The sequence below is a fragment of the Paramormyrops kingsleyae genome, chromosome 17 (genome assembly GCF_048594095.1).
Source record: "Paramormyrops kingsleyae isolate MSU_618 chromosome 17, PKINGS_0.4, whole genome shotgun sequence".
NCBI classification, from domain to species: Eukaryota; Metazoa; Chordata; class Actinopteri; order Osteoglossiformes; family Mormyridae; genus Paramormyrops; species Paramormyrops kingsleyae.
This window is the reverse complement of record NC_132813.1, coordinates 6,560,181-6,577,069: the sequence shown is the minus strand read 5'-3', so window position 1 is coordinate 6,577,069 and position 16,889 is coordinate 6,560,181. Positions and strand designations below refer to the sequence as shown.

General features: G+C 45.3%; 1 protein-coding gene across 3 annotated transcripts; it reads right to left on the bottom strand.

The window, feature by feature from the left end:
* Nucleotides 1–1,235: 1,235 nt before the first annotated feature.
* wsb1 (WD repeat and SOCS box containing 1) lies at nt 1,236–15,815 on the bottom strand. Of its 3 annotated transcripts, none has more exons than XM_023823205.2 (9): nt 15,477–15,815; nt 12,427–12,595; nt 9,748–10,022; nt 8,393–8,524; nt 7,824–7,924; nt 4,997–5,169; nt 4,700–4,813; nt 3,576–3,683; nt 1,236–3,095 (listed from the first exon to the last, which is right to left on the bottom strand). In XM_023823205.2, the coding sequence occupies exons 1-9, from the start codon at nt 15,511–15,513 to the stop codon at nt 2,933–2,935; spliced, it is 1,272 nt and encodes a 423-aa protein (XP_023678973.1). In that variant the 5' UTR covers nt 15,514–15,815; the 3' UTR covers nt 1,236–2,932. The 3 variants fall into 3 exon arrangements, with proteins under 3 accessions (XP_023678973.1, XP_023678972.1, XP_072557233.1); XM_023823204.2 differs by lacking the exon at nt 15,477–15,815 and adding an exon at nt 13,563–14,562; XM_072701132.1 differs by lacking the exon at nt 15,477–15,815 and adding an exon at nt 13,083–13,539.
* Between the last annotated feature and the right edge of the window lie 1,074 nt (nt 15,816–16,889).

The following is a 16,889-nucleotide window of genomic DNA, read 5'->3' as shown; positions in this document are numbered from 1 at the left end:
CTCAGAGGTGTGTCCCAATAGTCTTGTCCATTTGGTGCATCTTCATTACCTGAATAAATATGCTTTACTATATGGCATCTCCAACAAGCTGAGCTCTTTAATTGGGATATGAAAATGAAATATTAGCAAAGGTTTGTGCCCAGCGTGACCCTTCTGTGGCCCTTAAGGGTAAAGGTTCACAGCGGTATTCCAAAGTCACGATTCACGCTCGACAAATGACTCACATTCTTGTGACCTTTTCCTGTCTAACTTAATCATTTGACTCCTTAATATTTAACCTGACTGCACAAACTGTTCTTCAATAACAAACCTGGCTGTAAATGATTTTTTTTAACCTTTGTGGGGGAGGGGTGGGGTGAGCTTCTCCAAAGGAAAATCCGATTTCCAGAATTACTTCATTTCACAGTACGAAGTCGGTTTTATTCATGAGCGGAAAATCAGCCCTCGGAAATGACAGCACAGATGTCTCATCGGCAGCTGTGACGGTCGTATGCTCGAGGTTTGAGACAGCCACTGGGCCGGCGTTATCTCCGCACAATCTGAGCTGGTTACAGCAAGTCCAAGGCATTACGCTCCTACAGCTGACAAGATGTTTGATCTGTGCAGTGTTGTAGTAGATAAGGGGGTGGAAGGTGATCAGGCTGCAGCCTCAAGAGCCCAGCATAGACCCCCCAACCTCAGCAAGAGGGAAAATACAGACGATCCTCTACTTACGAATGAGTTACGTTCCGAACGGCCGTTCGTAACTAGAAATGTCCTTAAGTCATTCAACATTATTTTAAGGGTATACGCAAGTACAAAGAGCTAGGATGCTGGGAGTACGAACGCTACGGAGTAGCGGCCAAAAGTCGCACTAGGAGGGATTGGTACGCAGAAAAAAAATTCATGTTGCGGACAGGAAACGGGAGGCCAAGGAACACAATTTGGATTTACGGTCCTCTTCGTTCGTACGTCTGAAAGTTCATAAGTTGAAAGTTCGTAAGTAGAGGAGTGTCTATTTAAAAAGTGAAGTGGTTTGAGAGGATTTGAGAGCCAGTGCCTGAAAATAATATGACATTGTGAAATCAAACAAGGAAAAACAAACCCACCTAAACCAACCAGCAATGCATGGATGTGAAATCCTTGTATATCTCTTGCTCCAGCTGATTACACTGTACCTGGGCCTCCCCAGGTAGAATCGATGAAAAATAATTTGTGACTGCAAGCTTAGTAAGAACCCATGGAGGACACTGGGATTTATGGGCAGAATTTTATTAAGACTAAATGCAAAAATACGTAAGTAAATGGAAAAAAAATATACATTCATTTAATTTTGATTATCTGCAACAGTTACTGCTGCATACAGAATGATTTGAGTACTTTTCGTTGAAATGTTCATAATATTCACACTAAAATTTGTTTGGCAACAAAAGTCCAGCAGTTTTCTAGTATCAAACCAACAAAAAATATTAACAAAAATAAAGTTTGTACTTTTGCCCCACGCTTCATTTTAGCAACGCCTTACTAATGATGCTGTTTGTTAAATGTTTACACCAAAGAATTTCAAGTTTTAATGTTTTAAACCTGAATGAACACAAAATCACTGTCACATAGGTCTTGCAGGTAAGAGCAGCTTTGGAATCAGCTCTAAGAATAGTGACATGCTTATTGCCAAAATGAGTCAGCTAAACTCCTCCAACTACTGTGCCATTTCACATTTAATTTCCCTAAGCCCTTGTCCAGCATCTACTAACATCATAACTGCATATCCAATTGCCCTTTCAGAAACTCTCCCAAGACCAAAACCATACATCGCGCTCGAACAAAAAAAATGACTAGTGCATTGACGTCTGAACATAAACATGCACGTCAACATACTTCAGTGACTTCCGGAGGTAGCTTTTAACACACAAACAAGCAAAGGCCCAAAGGCTCCCCCAAGAACTCCCTTTAGGATCTGTGCGAAACCAAACATGTTCCCGGCCCACCTGTGCATTAAAAAAAAAAAACAACAAAAAAAAACACATTTTATATGTATATACAAACAAAAACAATAAAAAACAAAAAGCAGAAAACAGGATGAGCAATGTTACTGCAATCTGAGCAATGTCAAAAACAAAACAAACAAAAACCTGATGTCTGTCATTCACCTGCCGTTCTTACACGCATGTCACATTAAGGAAACATTGATATGCAAACATTTGTACAAACAAGGATAACTCTATACAATTGACTTAAAAATACTACAGCAGTGTAACATGAAAAGCTTTGATATACGACTATATACAAATTGAATGGATACAATTGTCTTTACAGAGTTCTATACAGGTATAAAAAAAATATATATAAACCGAAGATCCCTCCATTTCTCCCTGACTGGGCGGGCAGGCGATCGAACATCAGTGAAGCAGGGGGGCAGCAAATTAAGAGCTGTAAGAGGTTTTAAGGGGCAACTGAACGGAGTGGGTGTGCAGGCATCAGATGGGGGGGGGGCTAGGCAGTGCTCCGGGGTGCAGCTGGGCAATCCAGTGACCCCTCCAAAAACTCACACCCATTCCTTCCACAAGCGCCCGCATATTCCTGCACCTCTGGAAGGAGATTCCCACCGCATGTCAGTCCAGTAAGCCATTGTGGATCACTTGTAATCTGGTGTTTTATGAACAAGGTTCGTCTTGCTCAGGGTTGTGTTTGGGGTGATGGGAGACTGCGGACGAGGACGCCACCCCAAGGGTGACACGCACCTCTGAAACAACTTACAGCAACCGACATCTCCGGAAGAACCGTAAGGATGCACACGGACACGCCCAGGATCATACAACAAACCCCAATAAATAAATACAAAACAGATGAAAAAGGTCAACAAGTACTGCATGGGAATCGAGCGAACAGAAAGGAAAAAAAAAAAAAAAACCTTCCATGAGGAGGTTAACCGGTCTGAAGCACGCAGGCAGCGTCAGATGATCCTGTAAGATAGGAAGTCCACCATGCGTGCAGGCATGGGCAGAGTCTGCACCTGCGGGGTCGCCATCACCCGTCGCAGGGCCATCCGGCACAGGTGCTGCAGGCTGGCGATTCGCCGGGGCGACGCCCAGAAGTGCAGGCTGCCGTCGCGGGTGCTGCGGGGGAAATGCGTGACGGTTCAGCAGAGCGTTTCGCCATTCTGCGATTTTATATGCGGCCTATTTCATGTATAACAGTATTTGTATTTCAGTTTATTTACTTCATAAATAGATGCAGCCTTTTTGTACAATAAATGGCGTTTTCCTACAATTCCCAGTAAACTTTTCCTTGCGTGCGTTAAAGATGGCCAGTGAGAAGTCACATGCATGGTTTGGGCAACTGGTATTAGCACATGGGGTAAATGTGTCCCCGCCCCCCCATTAAATCTTGTTCTAAAGGTCATCTGTGCACTATGACGATCTACTCAACCTGAATTACCAGTACGCATGCTGCTGGTCTGCCTCACTGCCATGCCTGACAAGCAGAAACCTGCTCATACCTCGCAGCCCTGTGTTTTGGACTCCCGGCCCTGATAACCGGGTTGTGATGAAAAATGATCGCATGCTGCAGCAGCGTGCAGCTCGCTCAGGACTCACCCTGCAGCGAGCACGCTGCCGTCCGTGGAGAAGGCGCAGCAGAGGCCATTGGTGAGCGGGGAAATAGCCTGGGGAGATGCTTCAGCAATGTTCCAGAACCGGACCAGCCTGCGGGGGGAGGCACGTAAAATTATGGCACGCATCTGAGAAGGCAGCGGAGTCACATTCTCACTAATGGACAACAACGATGATGAAAATAAACGACAAACAACGGCAACATGCAAACACATCAGTCAGCAGTTATGCAACAAGTGAGCCGTAGGGCTTCAACCTCAAAACCGCAACACTGCTTTTCCCTCCTGTTCTCGCAAAAGGGGGAGGAGAGTTGGCAACGGGGGGGGGGGGTTTAAAAACTCAAAAAAAAAAAAAAAAAAAAAAACATTCCTTCAGCCATTTTATGAAAAACACACGCTGCCTGCGGCAAGGTTCCCACCCAGGCAACCCCGCAGCCCACCAATCAGGAGACGGGGCCGGATCGAGGAGGGCGGAAAGGGGACATTGATAAACGGCCATCACGAGAGAGGCATATGACCGGCCGGAGCGGGGGCCCAGCAACAGCTGACACATGCGCATGTGCACACACACGCTCGCTCACACACCATCTTACATGTCTAACTGACAAAAGCAAGTCAGAGAACCAGGATTTACAATTTATAACAGTACAAAGTGGCCATTTTTTAGAAACATACTTTGCAGGGCAATGCTACATTTCTTTGCAGTAATAGCATGCGCGCATGCAGAAACGCAAACACTGACAGTGCATTTCACCCAGTCACCGTCTCAACGCTGCCCCCCCCCACCTCAACTGACTCCTCCTGCACTCACATACAAGAACAGCTGGGTGACTCTACGAGGCCAGAAATCTAGACTGTTCTACGTGGAAGCGGATGGGACCCGAAAAGGGAGGGAGTGGAAAAACAGCCGATAGGATTTAGAAAAGCTGCAAAACATGAGGATTTTACAGCCTACATGGGACACAGAATGCATGTAGAAAGAATTAAAATGTGAGCTACCTTAAAACCATTAAGGCATGTAAAATGTTTTGACTAATTTTCGCCCAACCAGGTACAATCTCCGTGGTTGGGGGGTCGGTTACATCAGGCAGACGGGCTGCGGATCAGTACCTGTCGTCAGTGACGCTGGCCACATGCAGGCCGTCGTGGCAGAACGCGACGGAGCGCACCCACTGGTCGTTTGCACCCCCCGCGAATATGGGTGAGGGGGGGGGGAACAGGTGTCTGGAGGGAGAGACACAGAGGCAAGGTTTCCGTCAAACACCAAAAGCCCCTACAGGTGACAAATGTGAACTCAACACACAGATAAACATCTGAGTCGCGCTGCAGTTTGAGTCGCAGGTGGCTGCGGAGCACAAACAAGGTTTGGTCGGGGGGGGCGGAAGGGGATGCCCCACGGTGACTCACCCGAATTCCAGCAGCACGCAGCCCACGTGGGGGTCCCACACTATGACGCGCGTGTCGTAGGAGGCCGTGGCCAGCAGGGCCCCATCGGGAGAGAACTCGCAGGACACCACGTCATTATGGTGACCCTCCAGCTTACGAATCAGGACGTACTTATCCATGTCCCAGAGGAAGACCTGCGGGCAAGAACAGCCCAGGTTATAGGCCACGGCGGAGCCTCGGCTGGGGGGCGGGGGTTATTTTAACTAATTACAACAAAGGCACAATTAAAATACCATGGTTTCAATTACGAGTATGGTAAGCCAATGAGAATTAAACATGTAATTACGCATGAAATTAGAAAAAAATAAGTGCTCAGTGTCATTTAATATTACAAGTAGTCTTTAACCAACTAAAACATAAATGCAACTAAAGCAAAGATATACTAAAGCAGTAGAACAGTGTTAAAAAAACATGTAAACTACAGTGAACATAAAGCAGCCCGCTAACAGGTTCTCAGGCTTTATGCTAAGATCAGAAGTCAACTTTGCCCCCCAGATAACTTGACTAGTCTTCTAAACATATTAATTCTACAAAAACACCCCACTAAACAAAGCGCAGTGCATTGAATCTTACAAGAACAAGTCTAGAGATATATGCCAGTACATACTACAGAAAAAATAAAGGAATATATAAATTAAAAAAAGATGTATATACAAACAAGTAGTAACTTATGGTAACATATTGTTACTCCACTGGTTTCCCCCTTTGAGTTTTAGTTCACTTTACAATAGGCTTGGCCGGCCGGGGAGGTCTACAAAGAGAAACAGATACTGCAAGAGAAAAGAACATTTGATGGCCAAAAGACACGCTTCTGGCAACACACACAACTGCAACACACACACGCGTGACATCGCAGCCCAACACGGGCTCCCGCCACACCGTTTGCTCCAGCGCGCTGCGCATGTGCACGGCCGCATCGGGTCTCACGCCACAGAGTTAGCCTCTCTGAACTGCGGTCGTGGAATAATTGTGACATTTTTGACCTCTCGTTCAAGGAGAGGTTAATGGGGAGGGGGTGGGGGGGACGACACCCTGCACACGGCGCACTCGAGCAAAGGATTCCCGATTAAGCTTACAGATAAATGCTACTTAATGTTACACAACCTGCATCAAGCAGGGCACTAGAACCTTCCAAGTCCTCCTGATGGTACCGAAGGTCCCCGCGCTCCGTGCGACTGCCTGCATTCCAAGGGCAAGGCGCCCTGGCAAAAGCTTGTGCTCACTCACGCACCTCCTCTGAAAGTGACGCAGTTTCGTGCGCTCGTTGCGTCAAGATTTGTGCATTCCTACGGCCGTCTCTCAGGGAGATCAGATTTGTTAGGTCTCCTGGTCTTGTTTGCCTTCACTCAGCCTTGGAGATACCTTTTAATCACCGCAAAAATATGTGAGGGAGTGTCGTACCGCCCTCCGTACAGGCCAACGCCTCCAACAAAGCAAATTTTGGAACTGTAACTCCAGCAACATCCTAACATCTTTCTTGCAAGCAGTCAACCAGAGCACGGAGAACCTTTAATTTCATTTGTGAAGAATGTACCCCACCCCCCCATGTTACTGACCCAGGTACAGAATGAGCTAAGCTAGGCTATTATAACACAGCACTGTAGAGCTAAGACTAAGATGGCACGGGATGGACTGGCCGCAGGTTCGAACCAAAGTGGAGGCTAGTCAGTATATTCTACAGGAGGGGGGGGATCAAATGAAAAATTTTAATCTACTGAGCAATTCAGTTAAAAATTACCAAGGTGGGGGGGGGGGGGGGGGGTGGGTGGAACTGACAGCAAGCCAGGCAATTAATATTAAGTAAAAAAAAAAAAAAAAAAATATGTGGATGGGGGGGGGGGGGTTAGGGGTGTGGGTTTCAGGGAGGAGGTACTATCAACTGGATTCCTGTTCTAGCCTGCAGAGGAAGCAACTGAGAGCATTTGGTAGACAGACATGGAGCAGCACCTACGTACGGGAGGCCTTGCGGTGGGTGCAAGGCTGCCCCCTGGGGAGCGGGCAGTGCGCGTCCCCTGGCACGGTCCGCACCGGCTGCGCTAAGCCAGCGCGGCGCTCGCCTCGCTACCAACCACACACAGTGCTGCCACCACCTGGGACAGGGAGAGCAAGACACTTATAGACACACACAGCCTAACAGAGTGCGCTCTGCCAGTACATGGGGGTGCCCATGGAGCCCACCTCATGATGGGGGGGGGGCAAAGCTTACAGAGATGTTTTGCTGAGCTCCCAGGAACCATAAAAGGCTCACATGACTACATTAGCAGCCCACCCCAAATCGTTCGAGCATTTTTACACTTAAGGTGTAATAAATCCTAAATGGAAGGATTTTGTCAAAAAAAATACTTGCTCACTTTTCAGTTTTAGTGGATTTTTTCGTTTTTTTTTTTTTGGTCAAACATGGTTCTGGATTATTTATTGCCGTTTATCTCTAGGAATGATTACATGAATAAAGGAGTAAGACACATCATTGGCCTTGGAAACACGTGCGGCAGAGTCTCTGGGCTACATGCCAGTGTGATTAAACAGCTTCTCGAAAAGCAAAAAATTAACGCTTTTTTTTTTTTTAATCTTAAAAAAGCAAAACTTCAAGCAAGGCAAAATTGCGCAATTCATGACACCGTGCACAACGTTACTTTGGGGGGGGGGGGGGGGGGGGGGAGAAAACACGACAGGTTTCATTCGGGCTCTCATTGGCAAGACAGATCTAGCACTGTAAAATGGAGTTACTCTGGGGATGGGGGGGGGGGAGCAGACAGAGGAGGAAGAGAAGAGGAACCGTGGTACGTACCGATTTACTGGCCCCCACTGAGCACAGCACAGCGGAATCGGGGGAGAAGGCACTGCAATACACCCAACTCTGGTGGCCTCTCAGTACTTTCACCATATTCCCTGAAAGACAAGACCTGGCTTATTAAAACTTTTAAATAATAAAAACTGCAGGCGATTCAAATACTGAGAACAAAGAAAAATTCTCCCTGCAGCCACCTTTATGGAATTAAGGCTTTTCTATGCAAGGCTTGCGTTTTGTGACTATTTATACTCAACTGGTTGGTTGAAACAAAATCTTGGTCTGGATTTGTACTTTCTGGACCTGAACTTTCCACCTCTGTCGGTAATGGATTACTTTTGTGAGTAACTTCCCCAACACTGTACACTGTACCCCCACTGCAACATCCAGTCACTGAATTAAGTGCAGGACTGCCTGGGATGTAGCATTTTCCATAATACTACACTGCAAACTAGGGGGGGGGGGGTCCTATGCTGTGACACTTCACCAATTTCTCCCTGAGCTGCAGCGTAAGCTGCTCAGCATCTGCGATATTCCAGTGCAGGTGGCCCAGCTCCGACGGCCCCTACCGTCGTCTTTCAGGTCCCAGACGCGGAGCGTTTTGTCCCTGGAGGCAGACACCAGCATCAGGCTGCCGTCGGGAGCGAAGGTCAGGTCTCGTACAATGTCAGTGTGATCCATCAAGTTCAGCAGCAGTTTGCCTGCCCAGGAAAAAATAAAAGTGGGGGGGGGGGGGCAATTATTACAGAAAATACGGCTGAACTTCCAGAACAATGACCCTGGGGTTATGGTGAGGCGCAGTGGGCCCCTCCCACACCAACACGGTCTCTGGCTGCACGTAAAAATGTACCTGACCTAGGGAGATGCAGGAACACGACAACAGCAATTTGTCTTGTCAAAGCTAATCCCCGATAATCCTCTTTTTTTTTTTACCGCTGTGCCAATTGCAGCAAGATTATATCTACTCAGTTTTCATCAGGAGAAGCAGCTTGGCGATGTTGCCACCAATGCCACCCTGAAATCTCAAAGGAACTGAGGATCAAGCCGACTTTCCAAACAACAAACCACACACAGGGAATGAAACACACTGCCGTGATTAATGTGATGACGCCTATGCATGCAAAAAAACAATAAAAATATCTGAATCGGTTACAAGGCCTTACGGGGAATTTCCAGAGCTAAGGATCACAGCACAGACCGTGATCTGGATGCCAGATAGAGGTGATAAGCGCCAGACTTGAAACATGTTGGCAGAGATCGCGTGACAACTGCAACCCACTTGCTGGAGTCTCAACAGCCAATAGGACAGCTGTGCAAGGACCTGCCCCTTAAGGGAGAACTCAGGGCAAATAATACCTAGGCCTCTGACCAATCAGAGATGGATTCCAGTGCCGGCCCACTTGCACAAAACTAGGGCTGTTCTGTTCGCCTTGAAAATGACGGCACAAGTTGAAAAATAACCAATCCTCAGATTGGAATTTACCCGGAGGGGGTATAAAACGGCACCAAACAGGAGAGTGTGGGCGGGACATGGGTTTCTGGTTCGGAGCTACAGCGAGGGATCATAATTGGAAGCGCCTGTGGTCTCTGTCTATACACCCGTTGGATGGTGACCAAGGGAGTCACGTGGCACTGCACCCTACACCCAGGGGAGACGGGATACGGGCCAGGAGAGAGGTGTCAAGAAGCCGTGTCAATCCAAGCTCCCGCCCGAAGGAGTCTTCAGTTTGGAAAGAACGTTCGTTTCCTCTCTTTTGCAAGGAACCCAGCCACATCCGAGGCCAATTAACCGGGGGAATCCATTCCTCATTGTGACTAGTGCTGCAAACAACCCATAGTGTACAGCACTGGCCACGAACGGGGGGTTGGTCGGCTTTTGGACCTAAAGCCCCACGGCTCGTCTGCGGAAGGGCACGAGGCTCACCAGTGTAGACGTCCCAGATCTTGATGCGCCCGTTGTTGAGGCCCGTAGCGAGCAGCAGTTGGTCCTGGCCGAACTTGAAGCGGTGCCACTCGATGTTGACGCAGCGGCTCTGCTTCTCGGGCACGGAGGATCCGAAGGCCAGGCCCCAGACGATGTCGCCGCAGTCGATGGTCTGCTCGCAGGGCATGCTGCGACCCAGCTGCCCGTCGCTGTGCTGCCGCGACAGGCGCTGGGGCCCCGCGACCACCTTGGACAGGTCTGCACTGCCGACGGTGCTGTGGAGACAGTCGGGGAGGGGTGGGGGGGGGGGGGCGTAATGCTTCCCGTTACTTCTGCAGTTTTTTTTATTTTGAATTTCTTACTGTCTTTAATATGAAAACTTTTGGCACTGCACAGCAAGCCTCTCTCTTCCTCCAAAGCTAATGCCATATACTGAAAATCAATCCATCCAAATGCCAGGTTCCCCACCGTGCTGATTACCCACAATTCATCAGGCAGGTGGTTAATACCTGTAAAAATGCAGGGTACAGAGCTGCCACCCAATAAAAAGCGTGAAACAGACGGTCTCCGCCAGAAACAGTCCATGGCGACCTTCAACACCCACAGAAAAATGCCAGGAGGTCGCTGGGGAACATTCCTAACTTCCTGCACAGGAACTGAGGCCGTTAGACATCGAGATCCTAAAGACCTACAAATGAAGGAGGTGCTCAGTGCCAGAAGGCGCGGGGAGCATCTGCGATGGCTAGGTGACGGTCCAGTTTCTATGGGATGCCCCCTTCCCTGGACAGAACTTGTGGTGCCCCTCAGCACCCAACCAAAACTAAAACCACTCCCCAACTCAAGTCTGCAGTCTCACAAGGGGCACTTGTTCCCCCTCCTGGGGGCTCAACACCAAGGGCCAGGAAGAGCTAACTGTGGATGGGCTCAGCCATGGCCCGCAGACTAGCAGATAATACTGACCACGTGGCCCTGGCAGCCTCCCCACAGCACAGCAGCTTCTTTATGGTTCCATGTTCTCCAGGAGGAACAAAAAAAAAAAGCTAGACTGGCAGTAAACAACTTGGGAGCAGTAACACAGAAATGTCAGAGTTACATCAGCCATAACTGAAAGGCACAGTCGAAGGGGCGGGGAAAAGCCCCCCAGAAGCGGCGTGACTTGTAATCATTAACCCGAGGAGGGAATTGGGAAATGCTATCCTGCTATTTTACATGTGAAACTAGTTTAAACCTCAGCCCATGACACAGCTGTAGTACAGACACTCGCTTTCTTGTTTAACTGTCAAGCTGAGTCATAACACCAATTGAAAACGTGCGTCTTTCTGACTGCATGTCATGCAATGGCAGCATTTCAAAATGCACATTTTTTTTTTTTTTTTAACAATACCTTTTTACAAATCCTTTCAAGATAAGCCAGAAAAACCTGTAACTAACTCTCATGCGCTGTCCGACCTGTATTGCAATGTGGAGAAAGCAAGTGGCAAAGAAAAAAACCACACAACACAGATTATTTTTTGGTTTGCACAACCAGATCAATCTTTTAGACTACAGTCAAACTACAGCCAAAGCATCATACCAAACAAAAACATACAAATCTGGCAAACAGACCGCAGGGATCTGAAGATGAAGGGTGCATTCTCTTCGGACAGAATGCTACTTTACATTCTCTAGATTCTGCTAGGGGTCTACAAAAAAAAATCCCATTACACAACTCAACAGGGTGTGCTTCTTAACAGATATCTAAATGGACAAATCCCGGACACTTAAAGCAAATAACTACTTACAGAGACACACTAGAACACAAAGTGGCCAAACCAGCCCTTGATACAACATACTAAGCATACGGCACATTCTGAACATCGTGCACTATAATCCGTCTCTATCTGGGTTAACGTTCTTGAGCAAACAGCTCCGAGACACAATGGATGGCTGCAACAGTACAAAAAATCAAGTGACCTCTGATGGACAAAACCTGATTCTCAGACAAGGCTGATCAACCACTGAAAAGTGGTACCCAATCCCAGTGTGCAAGACTGTTTGGGAGCATGACCTGGCTTCCCAAAGTGAATGCAGCCCTGCAACCGTGGGAGACGCAACAGCGCATTGCCAGGAGGGGACCGAAAACCTGCTGGAAAACAGCACGGGCAACAAGAGAGTAGCCAGGGGCTCCCAGTCAACTTGGCGGCACATACCGCGACTGTAAGCCATGCCAGCAGTGACATTCCTGCCACCTCACTGACATCTGAGCCAAAACTATTACTTATTCTCTACTTTCATCCGGTTAAATGCAACCATTAAGATCAAGATTAGGATTTCAATCGATCCCATTAGGAAAATCTGGTGCATATAACAGCTAGAATATAGTGCACAGATAAACTTGTATATGGGGTAAAATAGACGAAGTGCAAAGACAAACATAGTGCAGACAAACAAGTGTGGCTAATAGAATGTCCTGAAAACTGAATCTTGTAGTATTACAGAAAAATATTTACAGATCAGAATTGCACATTACGAACTGCACTAAGGAAAACCTGCTAAAATGACCAAACCCTCATAGAGAGAGAAAGAAAATAAACACACACATTAAATAAACTGTGACTGGCTGAGTGTTCTGGGGTGGTGGCTTCGCTTCCCATTCCATCGTTAAATACGTGTGCCTCCGGGGCCGTGCGACATACTCACAAGTCGTTCAGGCATTTCGACCAGGGTAGGAGCCTCACGATACGGTGCCCCTGGGACCAAGCCAAGTAGGAGCCATCGGGAGCAAAGGCTACAGCCCACGTCTCCCTTCCAGACTTCTGGTCGAAAGGAGCCGCGGACACTAGGAGTTCCCCGATGAGCTTAGCCTTCCCTGAGGACAGATACAAGCCGTTATGCACATTGTCACACTGTCACCCCAACACAAGTCCTCCCCCATAAATAAACATGTTGTTTTCATACTACATTCAGAAACAAACCATAAAGTCACACCCTCTTCAATATACACCCATAATAAAACTTTATTACTGTACAGGACATTTGTGCCTTGTATCTATTTCTCTTTTTATGCCTTAATTGTTAGTTTTTAATTGTCGTCTCTAAGAATGGCAGACTTTGCCAACAAAAATTCCAATCGGCATTGGTCGTGCAGCAATAAAGATTCTGATGCAACACTCCGATAAACTGATTCATTTCAATAACAGTCATGAGGCGTCAGCACACAGCACGTGACGATTCCTATATAAATCACCTTGGTTTTATACGCATCGCCTCTGTGACAGAAAAGTATAAATGGAGCTACAATACTACACAGCACTGACTAGTAGGTAATAAAATTCAAAGCGGCGACTCGCGCTTACACTTCGCTCCCTCGAGGACCCCGCACGCGCCAGCCCAGTTGGAATAAAACGTGCCGTCGTCTCGCGCTAAGTCACGTCCCCATCTTCAGTCGATCGAAAGTCGCGAGCTTCGTTCTTCCCTACGTTTGCTCAAGCCGCGCATGTGAGTCACGCTGCAGCAAAGCTATCGCGGAGGCTGCGGCGATGAGCAGCGAGAGGATGGGGGAGGGGAATGGGACGTGGTCTATGCATGCATGAGAAAATGCTCGTCGCGACTGTGCGCGAAAACACACTCAAGTAGGAAAAAAAACTCGCGCACACAAACGGGAATATAATACTACTTCGGTTTTAATTAAATCTTTGGATACAGTTTTACAGGGTTGTACGTGCAGCTTCCACATCATTGTCAGTCATACAGCGCATGCTAAAAAATGGATAAGCCTTTTCCGAGCACTGTCAGTCAAATTAAACATTATCAGAATGTTTGACGTTTTAACTTACCTATTTCGTTTTCATTTACAAACTCTGGGAAGCTTGCCATCTAAATAGAAACGGGATTCTTAAGAAAAATAAAAATTCTTCAGGCAAAAAAAAAAAAAAAAAAAAAGATTTTCCTCTCAGGCGTCTGGATCGCCGATGCACTACGTAATCCTAGCTAGCTAGGTATCGTTAGTTTGGGAAATAATCGCCAGGAGGGAAAAGAAAAACAAACTGATGCTTCAAAAATTTTGGTAAGAAAAATGTCCCTAGCCGTTCTACTAACAACACTTTTCTCCAATCAGAAATATACGACAAGTATGAGAAAGAATATTCTATATTTTAAGGCTGCTTCCAACCTTCCGCACACGGTCTCCCTTTCCAACCTAGGAATACGACACTCCGCCGACTACGTTTGAATACACAGAGATGTAATGGCTGATGGCTGGACAGCTAAGAATTTTGCACCGCCTGTGGGCGGAGTTATCATTCACGTCACCCGAGTTGTCAAGACGACGCCGAAGACCCGCACTTTCATTGGCATATGAGTTTAGAAAGAAGGCGGATCCGAACCAAAGATAGCAAAAAAGTGTAATTATTGCCTTTACGGAGGGTTTAGGGAGGGTACGGCGGCTGTCGGATAGTGTGCATTGGCACTGCTTACAACAAATTTACAATTAACGCGTGTAGACAAGTTGGAATCATGAAATAATATGTTCTACAATATTTGCGGAATATTCTGTAATGTTAACTTACTGATGACTAAACAGTTTCGTACAATACCATTCTTGGGTTGTGCTGCACATGAGTAAATATTTTGGTATGTCATTGTTCTAGCTGTCTTATAGGAGCCTAAACGTATTCTTAAACTGGAATTTCGACGATGTGAGGTGATGAAAACTCTCTCGACTAAACTATTATCAACCATATTGCCACAGTGAAGTGTATAAAACAATATGCCGCATGTCAAACGTCATGTGATAAACTTTTTTTTTTATAGAGAGCTGTTTAATGCAGCCTGTGTTTTTGTGATTGCGCGGTTGGAAAGCAACCCTATCCTACTGCCGCCTCCCAGTCGTTGTGCTAAACACTCTGGTGAAATAGTCTTGCCAAAAACACGTAATACGTACGTAATTTAATACGTGACAAAATACCATGCAGTTCCTTCTCATTAAAGAAGCATTAGTTAACTCTCAGCTCCATATAGCCTAGCTGTATTTCTCAAAATCTGATACAAGTCTGGTTACTTCAAAATAAAATTTTATGAATGAAAAATGATTTTTTTATCAACATAATTGGAATATCGTAAATGCCAAATACACCGACCCCATTATATATCGATGTATAAACATCATGCTTTATTTATACAAATTACATTAATTGCAATGAGTAATTTGTGAACGCGAAGATTGCAAACAAATCTCAGAATAAATTAACTGTTGTAGCCTAAATGTATTCGCCGTTGTTACTGTTCTGCGTTTTCAGTCAGGCTAATATTCTTGAGTTGTCGAAAGTTTTCAGTTAATTCGTTGACTAAAGTATTACTGCCTTTTTACACAAGTTGATTTTTAATGATAGGTTTTTAATGGTTACTTTGTTTCCTTAAGCGTTATCTTGGAATATTACGGACCAATGTTTTTCACAACAATCGGTAAACGGTAATCAAATATACAACATAACAACTAGTCAAAACGTTTAGGAATTTTGTCTTTGGTTTTAGAGAAAGGACCGGAATTTATACTTAAGACAAGGAAAGCACATCTCCCAAAAGCATAAGGATTGTCTGAAAAACACCACACCGATAAATGTTAAATCGTGCAAATCATAGACACTCATGAAAGATTTCAACGTAAGCAAGCAAAGCGACATATAACAAAATAAATGAAATAAAAAACACCTGAAGGTAAAGAACATAGAAAATATGAATACACAGCTCACCACAAATGCCAGCAATGAATGTTATGCTGACGAACATTGTTTCAGAAGTAAAGTAATTTTATTAATTGCGCTTCTAGTAATGCGTATCACCCGACTACACATTAACAGGATAGAAACAAGAGATGCAAAGAAATCACTAGCAAAGCAAGAAACTGAAATTTCTTAAAGCACACGTCCACATTCACCTCTTCCCCAGTTACTACATCACGCTGTAACAAGAGTTTTGTTTTCCTTTTTCCTTTCTCGAGCAGAAAAGGCGCTACCACTAGAATTACTTCGTCATTACTCCATTAATCACATTTAACAGGGAAACAGAAATATATTCTATAAAATATATGAAGGGTTAAAATATAGACATATATAGACAGTTTATTTTATATATATATATATATATATATATATATATATATATATACACACATATATATATATATATATATATATACACATATATATACACATATATATATATATATATATATATATATATATATACACATATATATACACACACACACACACACACACACACACACAGAGAGAGGAAATAAAGTGTTTTTCTATAATCTTTAATCTAAAAATTAATAAATTCTTGGCATAAATATAGATGTTTTGTTTGAAAAAAATCTATAAGAATTTTAAGGCATCATTGGGTATTAGGACAAATACATTAATTTACAACCGACATTATTTTTAAAAGGTCACAAGAAGCAGTCTGAAAATTGATTAATTTGGCGTGGCGGCTAACGTGCGCAGCTGTGTTTCTCCTGTCTTCAGCTAGTACTCTGGACACGTACGTGTCTGTTAAGACGAAGAAAATGAAAATGTGGCACTCGGCGATTGAGTAATCCGAACCGCTTGTTCTGGGCCGACGTTGCTCTGGCTCGTTTATGGCATCCAGTCAGCTTCAGCCACCCAGACGTGGCGGACAGCCTTCTGATAGAAGCAAATCCCGAGTAACAAAACAGTCCCAACGTGTTGAAAGATAATCCATCATTAATCACAACTGCTACACTAATGAGGTTAAAAGTCAATACGCTCATCGAGCCCCCCAGAGTTGCAGTTTAAACTCTGCTCTTCTAACCGTTGTCCTACACATCGCTTTTAAATAACCGTTTATTTGATATTTCCTCTTTGTCATGGATACAGACACTGCCGATGTCGATTATTCTGCTTTGATCGTGCAACTTGCTTGTCAGTTAATTCCAGTGAAAGTTTCTTTCCGTCAGCATTATGCCTCTGGGTGTAAACTGTGGTCCATCTTGTCCTTTATTACGTTTGTTACACTGCTCTCGAATTGAATTCTAGTGCCACCTTATGGTCTGACTGTGTAAAAGCAAACAATATGTCATATCCAGCGTTGAGCATAAGATCTTTAAGTCGCAAAGACTTAATAATAAAGAAGCTACGAGT

What these genes read in the sequence shown, in the direction of transcription:
- wsb1 (XM_023823204.2), bottom strand. Translation starts at nt 13,602, where the DNA reads ATGGCAAGCTTCCCAGAGTTTGTAAATGAAAACGAAATAG. An exon ending in TCGAAATGCCTGAACGACTT is followed by an intron (nt 10,023 to 12,426) that starts GTGAGTATGTCG and finishes CTGTCTCCACAG; the next exon opens with CACCGTCGGCAGTGCAGACC. An exon ending in GATCTGGGACGTCTACACTG is followed by an intron (nt 8,525 to 9,747) that starts GTGAGCCTCGTG and finishes TTTCCTGGGCAG; the next exon opens with GCAAACTGCTGCTGAACTTG.